General features: G+C 35.6%; 1 protein-coding gene across 2 annotated transcripts in view; it reads right to left on the bottom strand.

Annotated features, from left to right (window-relative positions):
* EPHA6 (EPH receptor A6) overlaps window positions 1–27,856 on the bottom strand; it is an 856,224-nt gene that overhangs the window by 195,737 nt on the left and 632,631 nt on the right. For both annotated transcript variants that reach the window (XM_060098637.1, XM_060098638.1), the window contains one exon: window positions 10,931–11,116. In XM_060098637.1, coding sequence (XP_059954620.1) covers window positions 10,931–11,116 — 186 coding nt within the window. The remainder of the gene's footprint in view (window positions 1–10,930; window positions 11,117–27,856) is intronic.

Genomic DNA, 27,856 nt, shown 5'->3' with positions numbered 1-27,856 from the left:
AAGCTAGAATAGAAAATTAAGATTAAATGGAGAGGGACTTCCCTGGTGGTGCAGTGGTTGAGAATCCGCCTGCCAGTACAGGGGATGTGGGTTCGAGCTCTGGTCCAGGAAGATCCTGCATGCTGCAGAACAACTAAGCCTGTGTGCCACAACTACTGAGTCTGTGCTCTAGAGCCTGCGTGCCACAACTACTGAAGCCTGTGTACCTACAGCCCATGCTCCACAACAAGAGAAGCCACTGCAATGAGAAACCTGCACGCCGCAACAAAGAGTAGCCCCCGCTTGCAGCAACTAGAGAAAGCCCGCGCACAGCAACAAAGGCCCAATGCAGCCAAAAATAAGTAAATAAATTTATTTTAAAAAAAAAGATTAAATAGAGAATATGGGGTGGCCAGTACACTGAGTTTAACCCTTAACTAACAGGAAATTAAGGGTCATCAGAAACCAAATGAATGGCAGGATAGTTTTTCCCTACTAATGGGCAGTGGCTGGGCTGCTGGAGCCTCTACAAGGGCTGTGGGCAGGAAATGTGAAGGTAAGAGGGAGCCCTAACAGGCGTAAAAGACAGCGCAGATGCTGTATTGCTCTCCCAGAAAAAACTCACGGCCATTGCAAAAGGGTGCAGAGGTCCTAATATTATAGGGTAAGAGTTAAGAAACAGTAGACTTTTGGGTCCTACATATAAATGATAATTATAGCACAACATGTTAAGTGCAATGTAGATATCTACGAGTACAAAGATTAAGAAAAGATGTTTCATATAAACTGAGTCATCCCTCATAAGTAGAGTTTGCTGGTTGAGTTAAGGGCGATGGGGTTGTGGGAAAGAGAGGAATTTCCAAGAAGAGGGCCAAGTATGATCAAATATGATCAGTCATTGATTCACTGAACTACTTATTTGAATATTTCATTTGAAATATGAATCATATAGTGATTTACTGTTAATAGAATATAAACTGAGGTAGAGAAGCCAGGAAATAAGGCTAAAAATATGCTGTGAGTGGAGTACAATCTTTAGAACCTTGAATTTCTATATACAGTGGCATGAATTTTGTCCTGTGGGTGAAGGAAAGCCATTGAAGGATTCTAAGCAAGGAAAGAAAGTTAAAAATGAGGAAAAACAGGCTTGTACCTTAAAAAAAAAAACAAAAAAACAACGAATTCAACAAATGGTGGCGAAATTTTCCATATGCAAAGAAAGACAGAAAAAAAAAGAACCTTGGCCCATTCTTCAGTTTATGCAAAAATTAATTCAAAAGGGATCATAGACCTATATGTAAAGCTTCTAGAGGTGAGTAGAAGAGAAAGTCTTTGTGACTTTGGACTAGGTAAAGAGTTTCTTGATACCACACAGAGAAGCACAATCCATAAAGAAAAAAGTAAAAAAAATTAGACTTTATCAAAATTAAAAACACTTACTCTGCTAAAGACACTCTTCATGGAACAGAAAAACAAGTTACAAACTGGAAAAATATCTACAAATCACATTTCTGACAAAGAACTGTATCTAGAAAATATTAAAAAAAACTTTTAGAACTCAACATTAAGAAAAAACAACCCAATGAAAGAAAATGGGTAAAAATCTGAAGACACACTTCACCAAAAAAGATATAAGGATAGCGAGTACACATATGCAAAGATGATCAAAATCAATAGTCATAGGAAATGCAAATTAAAATGACAGTAAGATACCAATATAGACTCACTAAAATGGCTAATTAAAAAAAAAGACTGTATCAAGCATTGCTGATGATGCAGAGTAACTGAAACTCTCATTAATTTCTAGTGGAAATGTAAAATGGAACATCCAGTTTGGAAAACAGTTTGGCAGTTTCTTAGAAAATTAAACATATATTTACCATTGGATCTAGTCATTCCACACCTAAGTATTTCTCCAAGATAAATAGAAATATGTGTTTACACAGAGACTTACACATGAATGTTCATATCAGTTTTATAAATCATCATCCAAACTGGAAACAACCCAGATGTCCTTCAACCACTGAATGCAGAACCAAACTGATGGTACATCATACAGAGTACTGCTCAGCAACAACAAAGAGGCATGAATCTCAAGTGCATTCTGCTAAGAGAAAGAAGCCAGGTCTGAAAGGCTACTTATTGTGTAATTCCATTTACAGAACATTCTGAAACACAGTTCTTCCTTAAAGAAATGTTCTGATTAATAAATATAGAAGGAAAGAGAAAAATAGAAAAATCACCATTAAAATATGACAGTAGTAATTGTTGCAGGCAAGATCTGCTATGGATGATAAAATTAATGGGAAAAAGTCTGAGGAAAAACAAGATATTTGCATAGTCTAATCTCCTCCCAAATATACATTAACTACAAGAGGGGAAAAGTAATTTTTCAGTAACTTTCTATGAGACACCACCTTAACCAAGTGATCCCTGTTAACATACCCAGGGATAATGCACGTGGACATCATGTACCCTCGGATATAATGCATAAAGAGGGTATGCAAATTTTGTGATGTTCCTGCCAAAAATGCATAACCACAAATTGAATCATGAAAAAACAACGGACACACCCAAACTAATGGACAGTTTACAAATCACTGACTAGTAGTTTTTTTTTTTTTTTTTTTTTTTTTTTTTTTTTTGCGGTATGCGGGCCTCTCACTGTTGTGGCCTCCCCCGTCGCGGAGCACAGGTTCCGGACGCGCAGGCTCAGCGGCCATGGCTCATGGGCCCAGCCGCTCCGCGGCATATGGGATCCTCCCAGACCGGGGCACGAACCCGTATCCCCTGCATCGGCAGGCGAACTCTCAACCACTTGCGCCACCAGGGAGGCCCTGACTAGTAGTTTTGAAAACTGTCAAGGTCATGAAAGACAAGGGAAGACTGAAGAATTGCACAGATTAAACACAGACTGGATTAAGGAGATGCAATAAGTAATGCAATGTGGGATCCTGGATGAGTCCTAGAAGAGAGAAAGGACACTAGTGGAAAAGCTGATAAAATCTGAATAAAAGTCTGTAGTTAAGTAAATAGTACTGTACAAATGTCTGTTTCTTGGCATTGATAATAGTCCTATGCTTATGTAAAATACATCAGGGGAAACAGTGAGAGTTATATTGGAACAATATTATTTGAATAACTTTTTCTGTAAGTCTGAAATTATATCAAGGTGAAAATTTAAGGAAAGTTATAGTAATATATTCTCACAACAACAAAACAAGCATTAAGATATTCATCAAGGGATTAAGTAAGGACACTGCTAGATTTCCATTCATTACTTTGAGATAATTTTTTAAATCAGAAATCACATATACAAGGGGCCAATAATCATTTTCAGTAGCCCATAATCATTTTCAGTGATTAAGATTCCTCCTGGTCTTTATTCACTCCTATCAATATATAAGACCATCAGGAACTTGGTGAAAAAGTTCCTAAGTAATGACTGGTTACTTTACCTTGCAGCCTGGAAGGATGGTACTCATTCTCCTGAGTTTATGGATGCAAATTAATATCTATAACATGGATTTATCTATAGCCCTTCTCAAATTTGGAGCCATCAAACTCTTTACCAGAACAAATTGCATCATTCTTTCCAAATGATTTGGAAAGAATTTTCACTTTTGAAATGAGTAAGATTTCACCCTCTAGATGGCTCTATTCAATTTTATTTAGATGTATTAAAAGGCAATATTATGTATGCATAAAGTTGTTTTTATATTCTCTTTTCTCTCCTAGTTCTTACAATGTTATCTTCAGACTGAACAACCTGTTACTAGAATTTTTAAACTGATACTTCTTATTACAGTCTACCCAATAATTAGCAGGCTGGCTTAGAAAAGAGAGAGAACCACAGGAAGGAGACAGTAAGTTAGAAGTAGATCTAGGGAGATGATTAGAGTGAATGACCTTGAGAAAACTCAGATACTTAAACACTGAAGAGACAAGAATAAATTCCTTCTGAATACAGGGGAAGTTTATTCTCTCTTGTAAAGAGAGAAGTACACTCTGGCAGAAAGAAAATAAGCTGGTGATCCTGAGTAGCCCCAGTGCTGCTTGAACAGTGTGATACACAGGGCGACCAGACTATGTCGTCTTGTTACTGTTTCTCAGAGTCACACTTGCTTCATTTTTTATTTATCCATATGTATACATTATAATTTCAAGTGGCAAATACTTTGCAGTAGACCTCTGAGACTCCGTTAGACTCCAGAAACTGCATAAGAATAATTCATCACTGATTTCCATAAACAGTAAATAGTAAATATTAAAGATGGTAGGAGAAGAGAGAAAATCTCTATTTCTTCTCTTTTTGTTGCCTCTCATCTTCCCTTTTCCCTCGGGTTGCATCTCTTCCTACTTTCATGCTATCAATTCTTTTCCTCATTTATCAACAGTGCTCTTTGGGGCAGCAGCTTCTGTCCTGATCTCCAGGTTCTCTTGTGTTCTTGGTAATACCCACAATCTTTCTAACCTTTCCTAATCAGTTTTTTTTTCACACTTTTCTCAAGAGCCAATTCAAATATTCACCAACACCTCAGGCCCTCTACCTATCACCTCAGCAAATGATCTAGCCTTGTACATGACTGAAAAAAAGAAGGCGGGTAACTCCAAAGGCAGCTGGGTCTTCTAGCTACCAACAATCTTTGCATACCATAGTTATCTATGAACCCATTTAGGGTCAGTTTGGTACATTTTCTTCCAGTGCCTCAGGGATTTAGAAAAGAAAGAATACATGGGAAAAATGAGAATAAGTTTTGAGATGATTTTGTCATTTAGTATGAAAGCAATCTAGGATTCAAGAAGGATGGTGGAGAATGAAACCAGAGAAAAAAGACCCAGGGACCTGACCCAGGAGGGCAGGCGTTTTGACTTTCTTATCCATTGCCAAATACCTAATACTTAGAAAAGTGCTGGCGCCTAATAGTTAGGCACATAATAAATATTACTTAAATGAATGAATGATTTAAAGAATGCTAAGCATTTGGAATCTAAGTAAGAAATGAACACAATCTAATTTGCATTTTTTAAGCTATCAGTCTGACTGCAGTGCACACATGCCTCACTCACTCTAAAGTCCACTGCAATCTTGGCCTTGATTCTCACAGTGGGCTGTGTCCTCCTAGTTTCTCCATCCAATAGATGCTTCTCAATCCTTATTTTATTTGGCTTCCCAGCTCATTTTGTGCTAATGACCCATCTTTCATTCTTAGAGATCTGTCCTCCTTCTTCCAGGTTGTTCTGTCTGTCTCTTTCATAAGCTTTTCTTTTTAAGTCAGCCTGTTAGGGCTAGTTCTCCTCAACCTTCTGGGTAATTTCATCCTCCCAATGGCTTCAACTACTGATCCACCCATCATTTGCACCTGCACACCAGAATTCCACCGAGGCTTCCTGGAAGTCTTTAAATGTCCAAGACACTTCTAACTTATCACGTCCAAATCAGAATTCATTGTTAACCCTCCAAATCTATTATTTCTCCATAATTTCCTTTCTGTCTCCCTGCTTATGTAAATCAGAAGCTTGGAAGTCATCCAAAACCATCCCCATTCCCTCATTCCTCATATATAATCAGTCACTCAAGTCTCCTAATTTAACCTTGGAAACAGCTCTTGAATCTAATTCTTCTCTTTATCTTTCTCATCATTTTTCACTTGGATTACTATACTAGCCTCCTTACTGTTTTACCTGCCTCTAGTTTTTTCTTTCAATATATAATTCACACTATTATTACTTAGCTCTAGCTGTTTTCGATGCTCCCCCAACACGCCACATTCTTTCTTAGCACAAGGGTTTAGAACTTATTGTTTCCTCTGCCTGGAATACTATCCTACCAAACCCTAGCATGGCTTGCTCCTTCACTTCTCTCAGGTTTGTTCTCTTTATCTAAAATTATATTGATATATTTAGATTCCTTTTTGTTTCCTCCAGCAGGTAAAAGCTCTGTCTTTTTCACTACTCTATTACCAGTGATTAGAAGAGTTGGCACCCAATAAATATTCTCTGAATAAAATAATGAATGAGTTAACAAATAATTGTATCCAAAATAGCCCATGCCACACCATATTGGGAAATACTGGCCTACTTGTTTGTTGCTCCCAGTGGACTGGAGCCAACAAATGAACTTCTCAAGAGCACTGAGACCATTTTTTCTCTATCTCTAGGTTTTAATAAGCAGTAGTGTCTGACACCTTGGTGATGCTCAGTAAATGTTCCTAGGAAAACAAAACAAAGTAAAACAAAATTCTTAACCTATCTTAGCTAGTTGAGTAGCTGAATTTCACAAAAAAAGTCTAATTTCTTTCATTGGAATCAGTTCACAGAATGTTTTACTCCCTTCAACATATATTCCATATATCCAAACCTTGATTTTGCTTACAGCAAAATTTTACCTATACTTTTCTACTTTACAGACTGTAAGATAAACACTTTATTAAAGGCACTTTTTGTTTCTTCCTGATCACCGATATGAACCTGACATTATAATAAAGTTGGAGGTGGGGTGGTAAGTTATTACTGGCACAAACCTTCCTTACCAACATCTCATGACTCTTTCTTTTGGCAAAGGAATGAAATACAAACATGTTAGGGTTAGATGTGACCTTTCTTGTTTTGTAGTACAATCTGAACTTTTCAATCCTTTGTGCAGAGGAAAATATTGAGGCTTAAAGTCATTGAATAACTTGCACAAGACCCTGTGTCGAGTAGCAGAATATACAAGCAGGTGGAGAGGCAGCTATCATATTGGTGGCAACTGTAATCGTCGAAATCTTGGAGAATGTATTACTTGACAAGTAAAATGCAATTCTGGGACTGGAGAAACAGTTCTTGTGTATTTATTGTCTATTTGACTGGCCCGAATCTACTCTCTGACTTAGAGTCCAGGTGGACCCATCAAAACTATTTGGAAGGAACCCTCAATATTCTGGAATATTTAAAGATGGTTTGTGCAGGCCCAGTACTTTGTGTTATAGATTCTATGCTGTTCTAGAGTCCTTAGCAATGTCCCATGATAAAATAAATTTATGTTTGGGAATTTGTTTGATATCCTGATTGACTTCTATTATTCCTCACTGGATTTATGATTTATTTGAGATGTAGTTAGTATACCTATATTTAGTTGTTACCTAAGCTGGGAGATAGGCACTTCATTCTTTCTCCTTTTGGTTCTTCCATATCATCATGAATTCAAACTGTAGGGCCCCATCTTCTAGAGTGTGGTTACTGCATTGTGTTTCTTTATCATTTAACCACAATTCTTATCTTTTTATAGAAGGTAGTACTTTCTCTTTTGGATATGTAGTTAATGACACTGGTGTATACATCACCTGTTACAAACTGCTACTATCCATGGTACTAATAGCTACAAGTCTGTTCTCTAACTGATGGCTTCTATTTGCTTCTTGGAGAAAATGTATGTGCTAAGCAAATGGTTTAGCTGGATTAATCTCTTTCTATATCAGTTGCTTCTTAATAGGTTAATGAAATTGTGATGTGTGTCAAACAAATAGGTTCAACTTTTATCTGACACACTTTCTATATAACACAGCTTTTAATCATTTAACTTTGAAGTTTATAATAAAAGTAGTTATATGCACAAGTATGAAAGAGCAAAAGTGTTTCCAAGAACTTTATAATATGTATATCTCGGCAATAAAACCTATAGGTAAGATAAAAATTATGCATATTAAGAATTTATAAAAGGATCTGATAAAGATTTTGATCTATAATTTTGCATTACTTGCAACTGAGAGTCAGTGTATTTATTTCTCAGAACCCCAGGATAATCTACTAACATGACCGTATAAACCTATACTGCATCTTTATCTTTGTCAGTATTATCTTTTATGCAATATGGTAGTCCTTAGGGAGCATTAACTGCTAGCTATCTCTTAGCTACTTAAGGGTAATCTTGGAACAATTACCATGTATTTATGGAAATGAGGCATTCATTTATTTATTGCCTTTCTCTTAAAAATCCCATAGCATTTGCAAGAATATAACAGTATAAATATGCCCACTTGTCTTTGGGGGAATTATTCCTTTCTCCATCTCCACCACCCACCTCAGCATCACTACAACACCCTTATGTGGGGCTCATACTTACAAGTTAAAACTACAATGATTATTGCCACTCAAAAGCATATTGTATCTATCCTTTCTCAATTAGCCTTTCTTTTCTTTTCTTATCCTTTCTCCCTTTCTTTTTCTTTTTCTTAAAACGGAATAAGGACCTTCACCTAGGAATCATAAAAATTGGGCTACGTAAGGGTCACTGGTCCCAATTTTATACAAGATTGTTAGAGATGTAAAGCAATCACTGTGTTAGTTGTTTGAATGTCTTTGTGAAATAAACTGAGTATTTCAAACTGGCAGACAAGTGCCATAGATTATATTATTAAACCTCTTCAGTTGATTTAGAATAATTCCTACTACTTCTTAGGGCCAAATTATATATAATATTATATAGATAATAAAACACATAGGGATACATGAATAATTCACAGAATGTGATTTATCAAAGGTAGAAAATAAATATCTGATCTGAATTTATTGTTAGATATTTATTTCCAGATATTTCATGCATAAATACTCATACGAGGACTTCAACAGCATACTTAAATTATTTTAAATGTTTTGCAAAGGTTCATAATCCAACTTTAAAATTATCATTTTCATTCCAGAGAGATATAAAACAGAAGGAATAACTTGAAATGTTCATGCTAAATTAATGACAAAGAAGTCAGAATATATAAAAGAAATAATTAATATGTTGTTTCCTCTCTCTCTTTTAGATTAGTATTATTGTTAGGTATTGTGGCATATCTGGATCTCTCCAAATTTTATATAAGAGATAGTTTATTCCACTCACCTAAATATTTTCTTTATTTTTAAAAAGTATTGTGTTATTTTATTCAGATTGTCATTTATTTAATGCTATTTAATTCAGATAAGGCAAAGTGTAAAACTCTGATTTATTCAGCAAAATAAAAAGCAAAGAAACAAAAAATCCCATGGATCTGTCAAACAGACAGACCTCAGTCTGAACATCAGTCATACCACTTACTATGGGTTAGAGGTCCTTATGTGGGTTAATTCACCCTTTTGATATTCAATATCCTTCAGTGAATACTGAAGGTTCAGCAGATATGCATAAGAGTTACCATGAGAATGAAATGGTAAACTATAGTACCAATAATAGCTACCATTTAATGTGGCTTACTATGAGTCACATGCTAAATACATTTATAAAATTAATCCATACAGCATTCCTATTGGGTAGGACTTATTTTGGCCCCATTTTACAGTGTGGAAGTAAACAATAGAGATGTTAAATCATCTACCTAAAACTTCACAAGACTTCAGTGGCAGGAGTGGAATTCTAACTGGTGTCCATCTGTTTGGTTATCTATTGCTGTGTAATAAACTATCCAAAACGGAGCAGCTTAAAACAACAACCATTTTATTATCTCTCATGATTTTTACGGGTTGATTGGACTGAGCTGGGTGGATACTTTGCTCCACAAAATATCATCTGCAGCTGCAGCCATCTGGCAGTAGAAGTACGGGCTGTAATGTCTGAGGTGGTTCTTTACAAAGCTGGCACTCAGTGCTGATTATCTGCTGGGAGCTCTTGTAGAGCTGTTGTTGACTAGAATGACTCAGTTCTCCTCTTTGCAGTTCTGCGTGTGGCCTCACCATAGGTACTGGCTTTGCTCAACATTGGAGACTAAGTTACATGACAGAGTGTTCCAAGAGGATAAGGTCCAGTGTACAAATATGTAAGATGCTTCCAATTGTATCACACTTGTTAATGTCCCATAGGCCAAGGCTAGTCACATGGACAAGCCCACAATCAATGTGGGAGAGAACAACACAAGGGCATGAATACTGGAAGGTTCTACTAAGGCCACTAAAGTAACAGCCCATGGCAACAGCTGAAATCAAAAGCAAACTTTTGTGTCCTCCAAACTGTCATGGCTATCAGTAATTTTCTGCTCTCCTTGGATAGCATGTTGGCCAATGCATTGTGAGAAGGACTTTGGAGTTTCAGACACAGAGTCAGTTAAACGTTTTTAGTAAGATTTTACACTTTCCTTCTTCCAAATATAACATGAAATTTCAATTTCACCTAAATAGTTTTAAAAGAAATTTCAGTTTTACAAAAGAAAAATGCCTCTCAAAGAGTTAGATTATTTTTATGAGTTTACAATGCCATACTATATTGAGTTTTATGTTATAACTCATTAGTGAATAAAATAAAGAGAAATATTAAGTTATGCCTTATCATTATTCAAATAAAAGTGAAGATATTGCAATCTATTTCTTAGATGATATGATTAGTTTTGGATTTCCGAGAAACTTTTTTCCCAAAGGAATGGTTTTGATCCCACTATTTCTGTAAAAACTGGATTTTTATTTCAGAAATTGTAATTCTTTTCTTCATTTTATATAAATTAAAATAATACAGTTCTAATGGCATTTATGTAGGTAGGTTCCATAAAGAACTTTTTATTTGAAAGTTTTACTTTAGATAAAGCATTCTATATTTGTATTGTCTATGACATTTATTTACAAACAGAACTATTTTACCTTAATGACCCCAAATATTTTAACTGTTTCTCCTATTAATATTGAAAGTTAAGCAGGTTCAGAAGAAGTGAATTGCTTACAGAAATTAGGAAAAAATATATAACCCTTTACCTTGATTTATTATTTCAAGTTAAATTAGCAAATGATTTACAGGTAATAAAAAAACATTTCAAAGCTGTTTGGTGACCAATGCAAACTCTGATAATGTCATAGACTAATATCAAGACTCCAAGGGACGATATCTGAAGATGATATCTGAACTAAGTTATCCCCAAAATGGCTGTGATATTGCTAGTAAGCTTTTTTTTTTTTTATTTAAGGAATTGAGACAGATATATAAAAGAAGAAAATCAGTACTTACTTTTTGTGACAACACCTTCTAAGCGAATGATATTTGGGTGGTCAAACTGACCCATGATACTTGCTTCTCTTAAAAAATCTCTTCTTTGCCAATCCATGTGGCCACCTTTCAAAGTTTTGATGGCAACTGGGATCTCTCTTTTCCCTGGTGTTTTCAAACGCCCACTACAGACTTCTCCAAATTCACCTTAAAATATGAACAAAAGTAGTTGTTTAAACAGAATACTTATATTCCAGAAAAATTGAATTGTCACAAAGTACCATCTTTTTGTTTTTTAAGATGATGACTCTCAAATGTGCCATTTTTACACAGAGAACTCTTCCTTAAAAATTAAACTTGTAATGACAATATGCCTGATCAGCATCATTTGTAATAAATAATGAAATGCATTTTCATATGCTGTACCACAGGAACTTCCATTGATAGATATCCCTGATCTGCTGAGAAATTATGACTAGCAGAATGGGTGATGCTAATGCAATTCTATAGAAAAGCAATCACTGCATAACATTTCCTGTTCCTGTTCTCAATACTGATATATGGGCCAAATGCCTGCTCTTTTCAGGGAATCCATCAGGCATATGTAGTTGATTTGATTGCACAGGCATATGTCTGGGCTTCACTGCCATTAGAAATCAATGCTAGGGTCAACTGGTATATGAACATATTGAAAAGACCACACTATAATTATAGTTAATTATAATTAACTATAATTACTTATTATAGTTGAGTTCACACAGGTTAAATTACATGTCACATGGTTTGAATACAAATACAGTAAGATTATCTACAGTTCAGCAATGGCTCCAATGGATAGATTAAAAAACAGCCAAATATTTATCATGAATTTACTACATATATATCCAGTGCTAGAGTGCTGTGGATTTCAAAGAAGTATAAGAGTTGGTCTTTGTTCTTTGTAGCTTATAGTCTAGTAGGAGAATTTAGATGAAACATTGAAACACTTGGGAACCTAAGAACCAATCCCTGCAAATGTTGTATTATTTAAGTAAGAACAATGGGAGCTGCAAGACTTCCTGGAGGAGGTGGAACTTTTGCTGGACCTTGAATGATGGGTAGCATTCAGATATTCAAGAAAAGTAGCAACATTCCAGACAGGAGTATATGGAGTGAGGGAAGTGAAGACAAAGATTCAACGGTCAGAAACAGTAAAGAGAATGACATGGACGTAGGGCAGTAAGGAGACAAGGTTGACTAGAGGGGTTATTGAGGGAAGGATGGTCAGAGACTTCTCAGTGCAATGCAGTAAATTCAATAAAGCTTGAGATTTCATATTTAATTTTTCTATGGTCAATTTCCTGCATTTACTTAAAAGCATGATGCTTGATCCCCAATTTATTCATCTATAAAGTGAATATAATAATGAAACCTTTTGTAATTCTATAATGTTCCTTCCCCATAAGGATACTGGGAAGATCAAAAGTGATAATGCATATAAAAGTGCTTATAAACTGTAAAGTACTATTTATGTGCTTTAAGTTATATAAATCTTTGGAAAGGTGAAAGAAATAAAAATTAAAGTATCTTCAGTTGGTTTATTAGCTAGCAGTTCTGGCCAGTAGCTCGATGCTATGTAAGTTTAAGTGTAGAGGATCAAATTAAATTTTTGCAGCACCACAGATTATCCATATTTTCTTTGAACCAATTCATTACAGTCAACTAAATGTTGACTATTCATGGATATTAATTATATTTCGGTATAGATGCTAAGATGTTTTTCTAAATGAAAAAAAAAAAAACTAGAAAGGAAATAAGCCAAAACTTTGCTTCCTAAATTATGTGTAAACATGTCCATTAGAAATAAAAAGCAGTCTAGCGAGTTATATATATATATATATACATATATATATACACACACATATATATATGTGTATATATATATATATGTATATATATACATATATATATATATATATATATATATATGGTAAAAAAATAAACAAACAAGCAAACAAAAAATGCTGACTAGAATGTGGTCCCTAAGTTCAGTGTATGTGATACTGGGGTTTTACAAATCTTACATAATTTGACATCAAAACAAGAATAGTTGTTTTTTTTTTTTACTTAATGATGCTTTCAACTTATTGGAAGTTAAATGTTCTTATGTTCACAGGAGAAAGAAGCCATAGTTTTCCAGTTTTGTTTGTAATAATGTTTTTAATTTTTTAAAGATTTTCTCTTAGACATAAAAAATTGGCAAATGATAGAAATTTTCAACATTCTTCTATTGAGGCTGTGAACCTTGAGAGTAAAGGTATATGTATATGTTTAAATTAATGTCCGATATATCCAGGCCTACTAAGATACTTGAAATTCCTTTTCAGATCACTCTGGTTTGCTTTAATGAATATCTAGAACAAAACAAATATTTTTTCTTCTTCTTTCTTTTATTTTGCCTTAATAAATCTGTTAGTACATATAAAGATTCAACAATATTTTAAAACCTCTCACCTGCCATGAGCCCAGATTGCAAGTGATTTTCTGTTAACATTTCATAGTAATTCAAATAAACTTTTGAATATAGTGAAATGAATAGCAAACTCTGTTGGTATTTTATCAAGATAGGCAGAGTGGCAATTTACTTTGGTCTTCTGTTGTGTGAAATTCATGTAATCTTATTAACACCAGGCAGGTATTTTCTTCATGTCAAGCTTTGCATGATCAAGCTATTATCACACTTATTTCAGTGACACTAAATATGGCTGCCTCAATTAAAGATCTGAGACTCCTAGTGCATTCTTTAGGCATAGTGTAAAAAAATCAGTCATAGAATATATTATAACTCTTATCTGTAGTAAGCCTGGATGAATCAGGCAAATCAGCCAGAAAGGAAAAAATATTTTAAATTAAATGCATATTTTAAAATATTGCCGAAGACTGATCCATTATATGATTGTCCTTGTAGCAAGAGTGGAGGTCCTGTATGTAATCATAGGAAAGAGAATTTATCCCTTAATAAAATGTGAACTTTTATATATACTGTTTAGTTGATCATTAACTCATCAACTATAGGAATATGGTGTTAAATACTTTTTTTTTCCCTTTACCAACACAGTCTCACCATCATTATTACAAAGCTAGCACATATATAGTGCTTATCATGGGCCAGGTCTAAAAACCTAAAAAATATTTTAATCTTGACAACAAAACTTTGAGGTGGGTACTGTTATTATCTTCACATTACAGATGAGGAAACTGAGGCATACGAGCTAAGTAACTTGTCCATGGTAATGTAATTACAAAGTGGTAGAGCTGTAATTTGAACCTAGGCAATCTGGCTCCAGAGTCCATGCTTATAATCACTATTCTCTGCTGTCTGAGATATTTATCATTGTTAATACTTGTGCTAATATGCTAAATTCCCAGTTAGTAACAATGATGTCTTCAAACTCACTATTGTATAGTGTTCAAACACATTAACTGGATATGCACAGGTAGATGGAATGATAAAACCATATATTAGGAATCCTTCACTATAAAATGGAAATGGAGACCTCGCTTAACTAGGTTGTATATTAGATGGTCTGGAAAACTCACTACAGTCTATCTAGTCTCAAGAGAGTCAAGAAAAATATATCTAGGATAATTGATCTTCTGCCACTGACAGCCCACGCACTTGTTAACAATTCCATCTCTCTCCCTGGATGGTGTGAAAACCTTTCTGGACAAGCAATTTTGTTTTACGGTATATAGGGTCATATTAAATTATCAATTAGAATTGGATTTTCCACATAAAGCCTATATCGTTTAACTAAACCTGTGGAGGAGGGTAGAGGCAACAAGGGACAATCTGTCTTGGAGGATTATCATATCAACATCCCCTGGAGGCTTTCTGAAAGTTTACTCCCCCTGTTCTGAGATTCTGGTACTCCCTTACCTCCAACCCCTTAAGAGTCACTGAAGCAGAAAGCCACGCTCTTGACGGTTTTTAAAAACATACCTCTCCCCGTCCTCAAGTCCATTCTCTACGTTTGCATCTTTATTCCTGTCCTGCCCCTAGGTTCTTCAGAACCATTTTTTTGAGGGGGAAGGGTAAGCTGAGACGAAGTGAGAGAGCGGCATGGACATATATACACTACCAAACGTAAACTAGATAGCTAGAGGGAAGCAGCCGCATAGCACAGGGAGATCAGCTGGGTGATCTGTGACCACCTAGAGGGGTGGGATAGGGAGGGTGGGAGGGAGATGCAAGAGGGAAGGGATATGGGAACATATGTATATGTATAGCTGATTCACTTTGTTATAAAGCAGAAACTAACACACCATTGTAAAGCAATTATACTCCAATAAAGATGTTAAAATAAATAAATAAAATAAAACATAACTCTCAGGTGTAATGACATGCTTCTTTCATCACACTTGCTGTTTTCCTCTGACGGGAATGCTCTCTACAAGTTGTTCCCCTTCCTCCCTTGTCTCCACCCTGCTCAGTTCTTCTCTACGTGATGGCTTCATATAAGCAGCAAATGCCAACCTTTCCCCTCTTCAGAAACTTACTCTGATGAACCCATCTCATTTAGTCCCCCACCAACATCAGGTCCCTCCAAATCAGACAGAAAAAAATAGCAGCTCTACAATCAGAAGCCGGCCTCGCTCTCAGAGCTAGGCTATTTTATTCTCCTATCAGACATTATACCAACCTCAACCTCAACCAGGTTACTCTGAGACACAATAAAATGAGACTGAGCAAGGCTGCTGCATAATTTTGCCTAAGCACAGAAAAAAAGGCAAGGTCACATTGCCCAAAATACTAAACATCTCCTCTTCTCTTGGCTAAAATGAGTGACTGCTACTTCTCTACCAATTAAAACCTTATTCTTGTTCTAGTCTCCCTTCCCTGTAGATAAGATTCACTGAGATACTATGGTAGAAGTCCTAAAACTAAGGCCCAATATTATGTGCTGTTTGACAGCGCGGGGGAACAGGGAGGGCCTCAAATGGCTTTACCACGGGTTCTCCTCCTCACTCTGCTCCCACAGATAAGGGCAAACAACCCGCCTTATCAAACGGATAAGATGCAGTTCCTCCTCATCCCTGAGTGACAGGTTTCACTCTCCTGCCAGCCTGGGGAATGATTCAAGCAAGCCAGTCACATCCTCCTGAGGGTATCGGGGGTACCCTACCCTCTTGACACTACAAAGCCTGTCTCCCACAGCCCCCGGTTATCCACTGGGTTCCCAAGTGTAGCCCAGGTGGCCCTGTGTGGCATATGGTGTCCCTCCTCCCCCCGCCCCGGCTGTAAGTATATGGAATGAATAAGTACCTGTTAATCTCACCTGTTCAATGTAAGGCACTGTGTATTCGGCCATCACAGGGTGATGGAGGCACCCAATAGGAGGCAATGAGAACAGATATTCAATTGCAGATTTGCCATTGCTTTCTGACAGCATTTAATCCAGAGCAAACTCCTGCTTTCTTGGACCCCCTGCCAAATCACCCAACCAAAGCCCAAGTGCTATAATAGGTTCTTTCTAACACCTTTTTACTGACACACACTAGAGTTCCCCATGGTGTGTGTTTTCCCTTGCTGAAATGAGCAATAAACCCGGCTTTTTCAACTATAGTGTGTTCCTGGGGTCTTTGGCTTGAGAGCATTAGCATAACATATTTACTGTATAGCACTTTGAACTATGTGAAATTATCTTTGAAATTCATTTTTAATTAGTTTACTCATTTAGTAACTATCCCTCCATTTCAACACTTCCCCTGAATTCCATCCAGTCAACTGTAATCTAAGTCATGATGGCACAGGGATTAACTGTCTCTATTTCCTATTGTACTCTCAGTTTTTAGTACATAATAAGCACTTCTTTAATACTTGCTGCATGAATGTGGGGAAAACACAACTCCAGACTCAAAGTTGGGCTATCTTAGAGAGAGTAAAAATTTTCCAATTTTTGCTCTTCTTTCATTGTATACAGTTAAGAGATACCTCAATACCTTCTGTATTCAGTTTTATTTTTAAACTTAACTGCAAACAATCCAGTTTCATTTCTGAGTATAAAGGCAACAGGAAGAATAGTTTAAAGTGTCATATAAGGAGTAAAAAGAAGAGGCATAGAGGAGAATCATATAACAGATTTTTAATTCAGTTCTAGAGGGATTTATTAGTCTCTTGAGGTCTTAAGGTAAATTCCATTATTATTATCAGGAGGGTCACACACCCCATTGCATTCACTGTCTGTCATTCAGGGATGAAATACCAGAATCCTTATGACTAATTCTGTCTGGTTTCTTCCACATATGAAAGAGAACACAGCACACCTTCGACATAGGAAAGAGAACATCTTTTTGAAAACATAATCTCACACCAGTTGAAATGATATTTGAATGTTTCTGATTCAACTTCACAGGAAGGTTCAACACAATGCAAGACTTCTCGTGTTTAACAAGGCTTGTCAATAGGAAGAGTCGACTAAGACATGGAAGAGGACAGGTTTACAAGTTAGGGCTTCTATTTCTGGCATCGCCACTAATTTGTTTTGTGGAATTAGAGGAAGTCATATTCCTTTTTCCTGCTTTAGCATCATTGTGGATAGGTTAAATACTTACCACCTATCTTCTTCTTGAGAGATAAAGAGTAATGTGTAAATATTTACAAAGCTTTTTAGTCTAAGAAAAATTCCATGTAACCACTGAGTCTTTTAAAATTATACTGATACCACAGAGAGTATGTTAAATATGTCACTCTAAGTATCCTTCACTGCTGGGTTCTTAAAGCCTAAGCCAGGAAGCAGGATTTCTGCAAGACAGGAGAATGACTTCCTTATCAAACAAGGGGTAAGGATTTCTTTAGTGAGTGAGGTCAGTAACGCATTATCCATTTTTTCCCACACCACATTCCAAACATCAGACAGCCTCTTTTTCTTTCTGAGTAGTTTTTATTCTTTTCTGATAAAACAAACTCCCAATTATAACTCTGTCCTCAAGAAGATTAAAGTTTTCTCTATCTCTGACATTATAAAGTCCAGTGTATTACTCACTTATTGAATACTCTTATTCATATTATTTTGACTTTTCAAACTCACTGTTACCTCTACTCCTAGAACACTTTTTTAATCCAGTATCAGCCTCTACCACAGGCCTCTCATACCACCTGCTTTCTTCCCTCAAGGCAGATTGAAAGAGCTCTTTAGACTAAAAAATATTTGCATTTCAAAACTCTGCTTGATGCTCTATAAAAATTTATTCTCTATGCTGCCATCAGAAGGACCATTTTAGAAATAAAATCTAATTTAAAAAAATCTCTGTGACCCAGAGAAAGTTACTCAATGTCTTTGAGTCTCCGTTTCCTTATCTATAAAACGTGACTATCTGATTTGCAGAATTATAAGAAGTAAAGGTACCTAGCATTGCCTCTGGCAGCTCCTACTGTTACTACATATTTTCACTAGCCTTGCGGCCACCCATTCTCTGCAAATGAAACCTAGGACCGGTTCAAACATCTGCCAGTCTCTCCTCCCATAACCAGGCTGCTGAGCACTCTGCATTGGATAGAAGTGTTACTAGAAAAATATAGTTCTTTTCTCAGCTACAATCCCTTTTCAGTACACACACTGTCTCAGGGTAATATCTTTCACTACCACCAGCTACTGACTTTATTTAGGTTGTTAAGTTCCAAATCTACACTTGCAGCTCAGACTTCTCTCTTGAACTCCAGACTTGCATAACTACCTAGACATCTTCTAAGGGCAATCCTATCATTATCTCCTACAGTAGCTGGCTTGCACTATTATTAAAAAATACCACAGATTGGATGGCTTAAACAACAGAAATTAAGTTTTTCACAGTTCTGAAGGTTTGGGAATCTAAAATCAAGGTGCCAGATGATTGGTTTCCTGTTGAGAGTTCTCTTCTTGCCTTGGAGACAGCCACCTTCTCACTGTGTCCTCATGTCCTTTCCTTGGTGAGGCCACGGAGAAGGAAGAGATCTCTCCCTCTTCCTCTTCCTATAAAGTCACCAATCCTATCATGTTAGGATCCCACCCTTATGATCTCATTTAACTTTAATTAAAACCTAGAAGCCCTACTTCCCCATACATTCACATTGGGGGATAGGGATATAACATATACATTTTCAGGGTTGGGGGGGACACAATTCAACCATAATATCTCTTAAAACCTGCTTTTCTGTCTTTATCCCTTAATTCATTTAGTAGCTCTAAAGACGTTCACATTCTAATCCACAGAATCTGTGACTATGTTACCTTATACAGCAAAAGGGATTGAGATGTGATTACCCTGGACAATCCAGTTGGGTCCAGTGTAATCATAAAGGCTCTGAGAGTCAGAGAGGGAGATGGGATGATGGAAACAGAGGTAAGAAGTCAGAGAGAGATTTGAAGATGTTATGCTGGTGGCTTTGAAGATGGAGAAGGGAACTTGAACCAAGGAAGGCAGGAGACATTTAAAAGCTGGAAAAGTCAAGGAAACAGATTCTTCCCTGATGTGCTCAGAGTGAATCAGTACTGTCAGCTCCCTGAGTTTAACCCAATGAGACTGATTTTAGACTTCTGACTCCCAGAACTGTAAAATCATTAATTTGTGTTTTATTAAGCCATTAACTTGTGATAATACATGGATGGCTTTTAGCAAAGAGTTAGTTCTCAAATATTAGTTTCCATTTTAGGCTGGATAATATCCTTCATTTAAGCATGATCCTTTATTACTCTCCAATGCCCCCCTTTTATATTTTTCTATTAACAACACTTCTCTCATTAGCTGTAAGTTTCCATTCATTCATTTCTCCATTACACTGTGAAAATTTAGAGCACAGGGATTTTGTCTTCATCTTAATCCCCAGTGTCTATCATCATGAACAGCATGGGTCTAATGTTTCCTGACTGCACGACTGGACTGACATCCTCATGACAGACACCTTCATCAGTATTGAATCCTCTATGTGAAAGTATACACTAAACATTTTCAAGTATTACTTGAGTGGGCAAGCGTGAGACAGCATCATTTCCCCCAGCATGTATGAATTCCTGCACTGGCACAAAGAAGACATTTTGGAATTCAGTCAGGCAATAAACATAATCAGTATTCACAGCAGAGGACTTGTGTTTAGTCAAGCATGACTAAGAGAAGCTAGTAGACTGTCAGCTGTAGTGGTCAAAATGTTTTCAAAAATGGGAGAAAAATCAGCTCTCCAAAAATACAGAGATGATTATTTTGATTAAAAAAGCCAGTGAGTGTCTGTCCTGAGTTACTATTAAAAGTGATATTACACAATTCTTTTTTTTTTTTTTGCGGTACACGGGCCTCTCACTGTTGTGGCCTCTCCCGTTGCGGAGCACAGGCTCCGGACGCGCAGGCTTAGTGGCCATGGCTCAAGGGCCCAGCCGCTCCGTGGCTTGTGGGATCTTCCCGGACAGGGGCACGAACCCGTGTCCCCTGCATTGGCAGGCGGACTCTCAACCACTGCACCACCAGGGAAGCCCTACACAATTCTTTAATAGCAATAAAGACTTTGAATAGCTTTAATATACCAAAGGTTTATAATAAACCTATATTAGTTCATTTTATCTTAAAGAAAATATGCATAGATAATCAGTAATGACTCTGTAAATTAAACCATAATTCAGAATTGTTGACATTTTAATGTGATTATTTATTCTCAAGGGATAGTATCAGGCGCATGTTCTAATAAAATGAACATTAAAAAGTTTGTTTTCATGTTAAAGCACTATTTTCACTAATGTGAACATTATTTTAGGCAAACTTTTATTCAGTCAGTTTTGTCCTTCAGAAGACATTCATCATAGTTCATCTTCTAAAAAGCTTATGCTTATTATTTTATTTATTCAGAAGATGTTTTCACTGAGTCCTAGATTGCAATATATACCATTATTATATGTGTTTCTAAGAAGGAAATACTGTTGAGAATTAAACTATGAATGCTACCAATTGTAGGATGCTACCGAAATTCAGTGACATTAAAATGAGAACATTTGCTAGAGTAAAAACTTGAAAGGAAAGAAGCTATCACCCATAGGCCAAATAACTGGAATACAATCTCATTTTGGTGTATATACTTCTACTCTATTTCCTAAGCATAAAGTTTATATTATTTTTCTTAAACGTGTACTAATACTATATAATATACTATTTTTCTGTATATAATTAAGATCCTTTATTGATTATTATAGTATATGCAGTTTTCATGCTATTATATGTAACATAACTTATCTTAACAAATCTTTTTAAAGAGCTTTGCAATCAGCTTTTTAATTATTATTTAAAAGATAGTTTTTACCATCAAATGTCATATGACTCATTATTATAAACATTATAGAGCAACATTTTTGCCATTTATAATTTGTTATAATTTCACTCCTTTATGCTAACTGAACAAATAAGCACTTAGAATATTATTATTGAAACAAACCCCAAAGAAGTGAGGAAATAATTTTTGTTCAGTGATATATCCAACCTAAGAAAACTGCCTAGCATTACATTTCATTAATACCAAAATACAAATCAAACAAACTTTTTTCAGCCCGCAGATTTGTCTGGGGAATAAAACTTTAATATTCTTTGAAAGTATTTCTGTATATGTGTTTTGGAATTACATGTTTGGTAAAATTTGCACCCCACCCCAACCCTGAAAATTTAGATCCAAAATTTCCTTTGTGGGGAAAAAACTGTTAAATACTGATACAGTTTATGGAGTGGACATAGGACAATATAGGATCTTGTTCCTCCTGAGGTTTTGTAATATACAATCTTCTAGAAACTTGTCTCCTTTATCCAGTTGTTACATTTATTGTCACATACTGTTTATATTTTACTGTTGATTTTTAAATATTTATTAGTAGCTATATCTTTTCCTTTGTCATCTGTAACATTGTTTACTTATACCTTATATTTTTCTTGATCTTTTTTATCAGAGTTTTATAATTTTATTAACATTTTTAAGAAAATAACTTATTTTTTCTCTATTATGTTTTCTATTTACTGTTTTTAATCTTTTCTTTACTATTTACCTTCCACTTTCTTTCTGATTATTTTATTTCCCTTTTGCTAAATTGTTAAGTTGGATGTTTAGGTTATTAATTTTTAGTAGCTCTTCATTTCTAAAATAAGCATTTTAAGGCTATATATGTATTTACCTCTAAAGTACGGCATTTATTGTACCACATGAGTTTTAAAATGTGTTTTTTTCATTTTTGTTTAGTTCTAGAGATTTTCTCATTTATATTAAAATAACCCATGAATTATTTAAATGTTATTTAATTACATTAAAGATAACCCACAAGTTATTTAAAACTATGTTTTAAACTGTCTAATTTTTTATGTTACCTTTCTATTTATTTCTAAGCTAATTGTACTTTGGTTAGAAATGTATTCTATAAAAATCTGATTTGTTGCAAATTGCTTCATGGCCTAGTACATGGTCAGTTTTCATTAATATTTTTGTACTTTAAGAGAATGTGATTTGCCTATTTACAGATGACATGATACTATACATAGAAAATTCTAAAGATGCCACCAGAAAACTACTAGAGCTCATCAATGAATTTGGTAAAGTTGCAGGACACAAAATTAGTATACTGAAACCTGTTGCATTTCTATACACTAACAACAAACTATCAGAAAGAGAAATTAAGGAAACAATCCCATTAACAATCACATCAAAAAGAATAAAATACCTAAGAATAAACCTATCTAAGAAGACAAAAGACCCATACTAGGAAAATGTAAGACACTAATGAAAGAAATTGCAAATGTCACACTAATGGAAAGATATACTGCGTTCTTCAACTGGCAGAATCAATATTGTTAAAATGACCATACTACCCAAGGCAATCTACATTCAGTGCAATCCCTATCAAAACACCAATAGCATTTTTCACAAAACTAAAACAAATAAACTTAAAATTTGTATGGAAGTGCAAAGGACCCCCAAATAGCCAAAACAATCTTGAGAAAGGAGAACAGAGCTGGAGGAATCAGGCTCCCTGCCTTCAGACTGTACTACAAAGCTACAGTAGTCAAAACAGTTTGATATTGGCACCAAAACAGACACATAGATCAATGGAACAGGATAGAGAGCCCAGAAATAAACCCACACACTTATGGTCACCTAATCTAGACAAAGGAGGCAAGAATACACAATGGAGAAGAGACAGTCTGGGAACTTTGTGGTTCTGGGAAAACTGGACAGCTACATGTAAAAGGATGAAATTAGAACATTCTCTAACACCATATACAAAAATAGACTCACAATGGAATAAAGGCCTAAATGTAAGACTGGACACTATAAAACTCCTAGAGGAAAATATAGGCAGAATACTCTTTGACATAAATGGCAGCAATATTTTCTTGATCCATCTCCTAAAGTAAAGGGAATAAAAGAAAACATAAACAAATGGGACCTAATTAAAATTAAAAGCTTTGGCACAGCAAAGGAAACCATCAAGCAAACATGAAGACAACCTACTTAATGGGAGAAAATTCTTGCAAATGATATCACCGATAGGAGATTACTATCCAACATATACAAAGAGCTCATATGACTCAACATCACAAAAACAACCTGATTAAAAAATGGGCAGAACTCCTGAATAGACATTTTTCCGAAGAAGACATACAGATAGGCAAAAGGCACATGAAAAGATACTCAACATCACTAATCATCAGGGAAATGCAAGTCAAAACCACAATGAGATATCACCTCACACTTGTCAGAATGGCTATCATCAAAAAGAATACAAATAACAAATGTTGGCAAGGACATGGAGAAAGGGGAGCCATTGTACACTGTTGGTGGGAATGTAAACTGGTGCAGCCACTGTGGAAAGCAGTATGGAGGGTCCTCAAAAAAATAAAAATAGAACTACCATTTGACCCAGCAACTCTACTCCTGGGTATATATCTGAAAAAGAAACAAAAAACAAAATAACCACTAACTGGAAACGATACCTGCATCCCAATGTTAATAGCAGCATTATTTTTACATTTGCCAAGATATGGAAGCAACCTGTTGTGTCTATCAACAGATGAATGGATAAAGAAGATGTGAAATATATATATATATTTTTTAGAATATATATATATATATATATATAAATGGATGGACTTGGAGGGCATTATGCTGAGTGAAATAAGTCAGACTGAGAAAGACAAATACTGTATGATATCACTTATATGTGGAATCTAAAAAGTACAGCAAACTAGTGAATATAACAAAAAAGAAGCAGATTCACGGATATAAAGAACTAGTGGTGGGGCTTCCCTGGTGGCGCAGTGGTTGAGAGTCTGCCTGCCGATGCAGGGGACACGGGTTCAAGCCCTGGTCTGGGAGGATTCCACATGCCGCGGAGCAATTGGGCCCGTGAGCCACGACTACTGAGCCTGTGCATCTGGAGCCTGTGCTCCGCAACGGGAGAGGCCGCAGCAGTGAGAGGCCCACGCATCGCAGTGAGGAGTGGATCCTGCTCGCCGCAACTGGAGAGAGCCCTCGCACAGAAACGAAGACCCAACACAGCCAAAAATAAATAAATAAATAAATAAATAAATAAATAAATAATAAAAAAAAGAACTAGTGCTTACCAGTGGGGAGAGAAAGGAGGGAGGGGCACACAGGGGTGGGGGAGTGGGAGGTACAAAGTATTAGGTATAAGATAGATGTACAAGGATGTATAATACAATATGGGGAAATAGCCAATATTTTGTAATAACTTAAAAAAATAAAAATAAAAAAAGGGAATGTGATTTGGCAAATTTAGGTTTATCATTCTATCTACATATCCATAAGCTAGAATCTGTTAATTATATTCCTCACTCCCTCTAGCCTCACTGATTGTTTTCTACTTGATCTAGCAATTATTAAAGAAAGTGTATCAGAAATTCCTACCATATTGGCAAATTTATCAATTTTTGATTATACTACTTCTGTCAATTTTTGCTTTCCATTTTTGGAATGTTTTTATATACCTCCTTGCTGAGAGATTTAAGAAACTCAAGTCCAGGACTGTTATCCCTAATACTGAATGTCACCTTAGAAATTATGAAAATATTGTTCACAAAGTGTTAGAATAGGCAACTCTTTGAGCTTGAGCATGGCCATTGAAAAACTATTTCTTAATATACTTTTACTCATTGCCTCCTATTACATGAAAAGAATAATAATAGCCAAGTAGGTACTAAGCATTATTTTAAGCTCTTTATATAAATTAATTCATTTAAAATGTGCATTATTGAACTAAAATATTGTGGAAATTTAACAAATAGTAGGACCTTCAAGCTTGTTTAAATAAACCACTGATAGTATTAGAACTAATTAATTCAGGGATGTCCAGAGGACAACCATACATTTTGGAATCTCAGTGGAGATAAACACTCTTCTCCATAATGTCTACTAGTACCACTCTCATTGCTGGGGTGGATTACTGCTCTCATTCAGTAAGAAAATTCTGGGTTGTTTTTTTTTAAGGATATAAACAGTATATGGAATATATACCTTGAAAATTCTTATCAACTTAGCATTCTAGGGACGCATTTCTTAAGCAGATCCTTAGATTTTTAATCCATTCAAAATCTGCACTTTGGGTATGGTACTTGCAACTCCAAATTTAAGACTATATATTAATTCCAGTGTCCCCAAATTAGCCATGAATAGCAGTAGCCATCCCAGATTAGATGACACCAGTTATCATGTTTGAAAGGAAAAATAATGGGTTGAACTCTGCTACTTGAGCTCTGCAAGAGTATCTGTTAAAATCACATAAACAACATTTAGTCTTATTTATTAGATTAAAAGCTCAAGAAATGGTTGACAATATTATCATGTTTCAAGTACTTTCTAAGTTTTATCACACTGCATTTTACAATCAAATTTAAAAATGTAAGTTTAAAAAAAAAAAACCTCATAGGCTAATGGAAGACAGAAGTAAAGAAAAATACATTTATAATAATGTGAATATATATCATATGGCTCGTTGAAATTGAGATTAATGAGCAGTAGAATTTTCAGAAACTTTAAAACATTTTGACCAGGCATATAAGACTGCAAGCAGAGCAGAGAAAGATGCTAAATAATTTTTTGTCATTGTTTCTTTTCCTTTTTTCTTATTTAAATAATGGAAGGCCAGATGATTCCTTTGAATTTCATTGCACAGAAAAGCATGAACAGGAATATTTCATGTTTATGTTAATGGAATAAACAAAAGCTGCATGTCACTTGTCATGGATGCTGCTAAATAATAACAGAAAAAATATCCACAACTTGAGTAAAATATACTGCATATTTAGTCTGCATATACAGGGAAATTTTTATTTGAGGTATTATAAAACTGGTATTTCCACACAGTAGCTGCTATCTTTAGATAAAAACAGATCAGTCTATTTTTGGATCCATCATTTGCTTTTATGTTTTATTTACTCAAAAGTAAGCCCAACATGCTCTTTAACAAAATATTTTGAATCATATGGATTTTTAATTGATTTTTAATGTTAGAAATTTAAAGTTTATTTAGGAAGATAAATAGGAAACAATTCTAATAGTCTTCTATCATGTTGTGAAAAGTAACATGAAAAGGGCTTTGGGTTAAAATAAGGGAGAGAGTCAAAAATCAATATATATTAGAAGAATACATTTATTTTTGAGGTATCTCTAGGGTTTGTCTCATTTTGTAGAGCACTGAAAACATAGTAGGTCTGGCAATTGTTTAAAGAAGGTAGCATAAACATGTGCCTATCTCCCTTCCCAGTCTGATGCCCCTGTAATAATAGAAAAGAAAATCACTAGGTGTAATCCTTTAGGATAAAGGACCAGAGATGGGACTTCAGTGGATGAGAGTTTAGCAAATTTTTAAACACGGAAAGTGATTGGGGAGTATTGATATGTGTAGTAGGGTACAAAAAGGAAGAGAAAAGATTGCTTTTGTTGAGAGGAGAGAAATTCATATGGCAGAACCACAGATGGACTCCTGGCTCAGATACACCCATTATGGCAAAGGGCAGGACTGAGAAGTGGGCCCCAAACAGGGCAAGGGTATATTCTGAAAAATTTAAGGGGAAGAACTGACCACTAATTCCTACAAAATATCCAAAGATTCTTTCCTAGAGAAAGAAAATTCCCAGGGAAAATATAAACCACATATTGGCATGTGAGTATCTCCAATAAAACATGTCCCTAAGTGCCCAAAATGTCTCATTCAGAGCCTCCAGAGGGAAAAATATTTTAAACTTACAATTCTATGCCCAGATTACTTATTGCATTTATTGAAAAGACATTTTCAGATCTAAAAGAAAATATAACTCATCTGCAAACTTTCGACTCTCAGTTAGGAAGCAAATGGAAGGTGTGTTTCAGCAAAATGATGATGATAGATAGAAAAAGAGGAAGATCCTGTGATAGAGGAAATAGTGGCTTTAACTTAGTTAAATGACCAGGATAAAGGATGAGCCCCACGTATCAATCCAAATGGAAGCAGGAGAATAGGATTTAGGAATGCAGGAGCTCATGTGGCAGAGTCTGGATATACTGGATGTTGCTCTAGTCTTAGAACAGTGTAGAGCAGGGTTTTTTGTTTTTGTTTTTGTTTTTTCCCAAGGGCCAGATAATAAATATTTTAGGCTTGTGGAAAATTCTGACTCTATTGCAACTACTTAATATTACTTAAATCTGCAGTTGTAGCATGAGGGCAGCTATAGACAATGACTAAACAGAAGTGCGGGGCTGTGTCCCACTAAAACAGGCAATTTGGCCTGTGGGCCATAGTTTGCTGAGGCCTGCTCTGGAGAGGCTCAGCCATGAATTCATGCATTACCAATAGGACATAGAAGAACAAACCTACTCTGGAGAAGGTAGCATCATTCAAAAGGACCTACACGGAGAGGGGGAAGATGGCGGAAGAGTAAGACGCAGAGATCACCTTCCTCCCCACAGATACACCA

Source organism: Mesoplodon densirostris, chromosome 5, assembly GCF_025265405.1.
Source record: "Mesoplodon densirostris isolate mMesDen1 chromosome 5, mMesDen1 primary haplotype, whole genome shotgun sequence".
Lineage (NCBI taxonomy): Eukaryota > Metazoa > Chordata > Mammalia > Artiodactyla > Ziphiidae > Mesoplodon > Mesoplodon densirostris.
The sequence above is the reverse complement of the archived record's forward strand: the minus strand, read 5'-3'. Positions and strand labels throughout refer to the sequence as shown.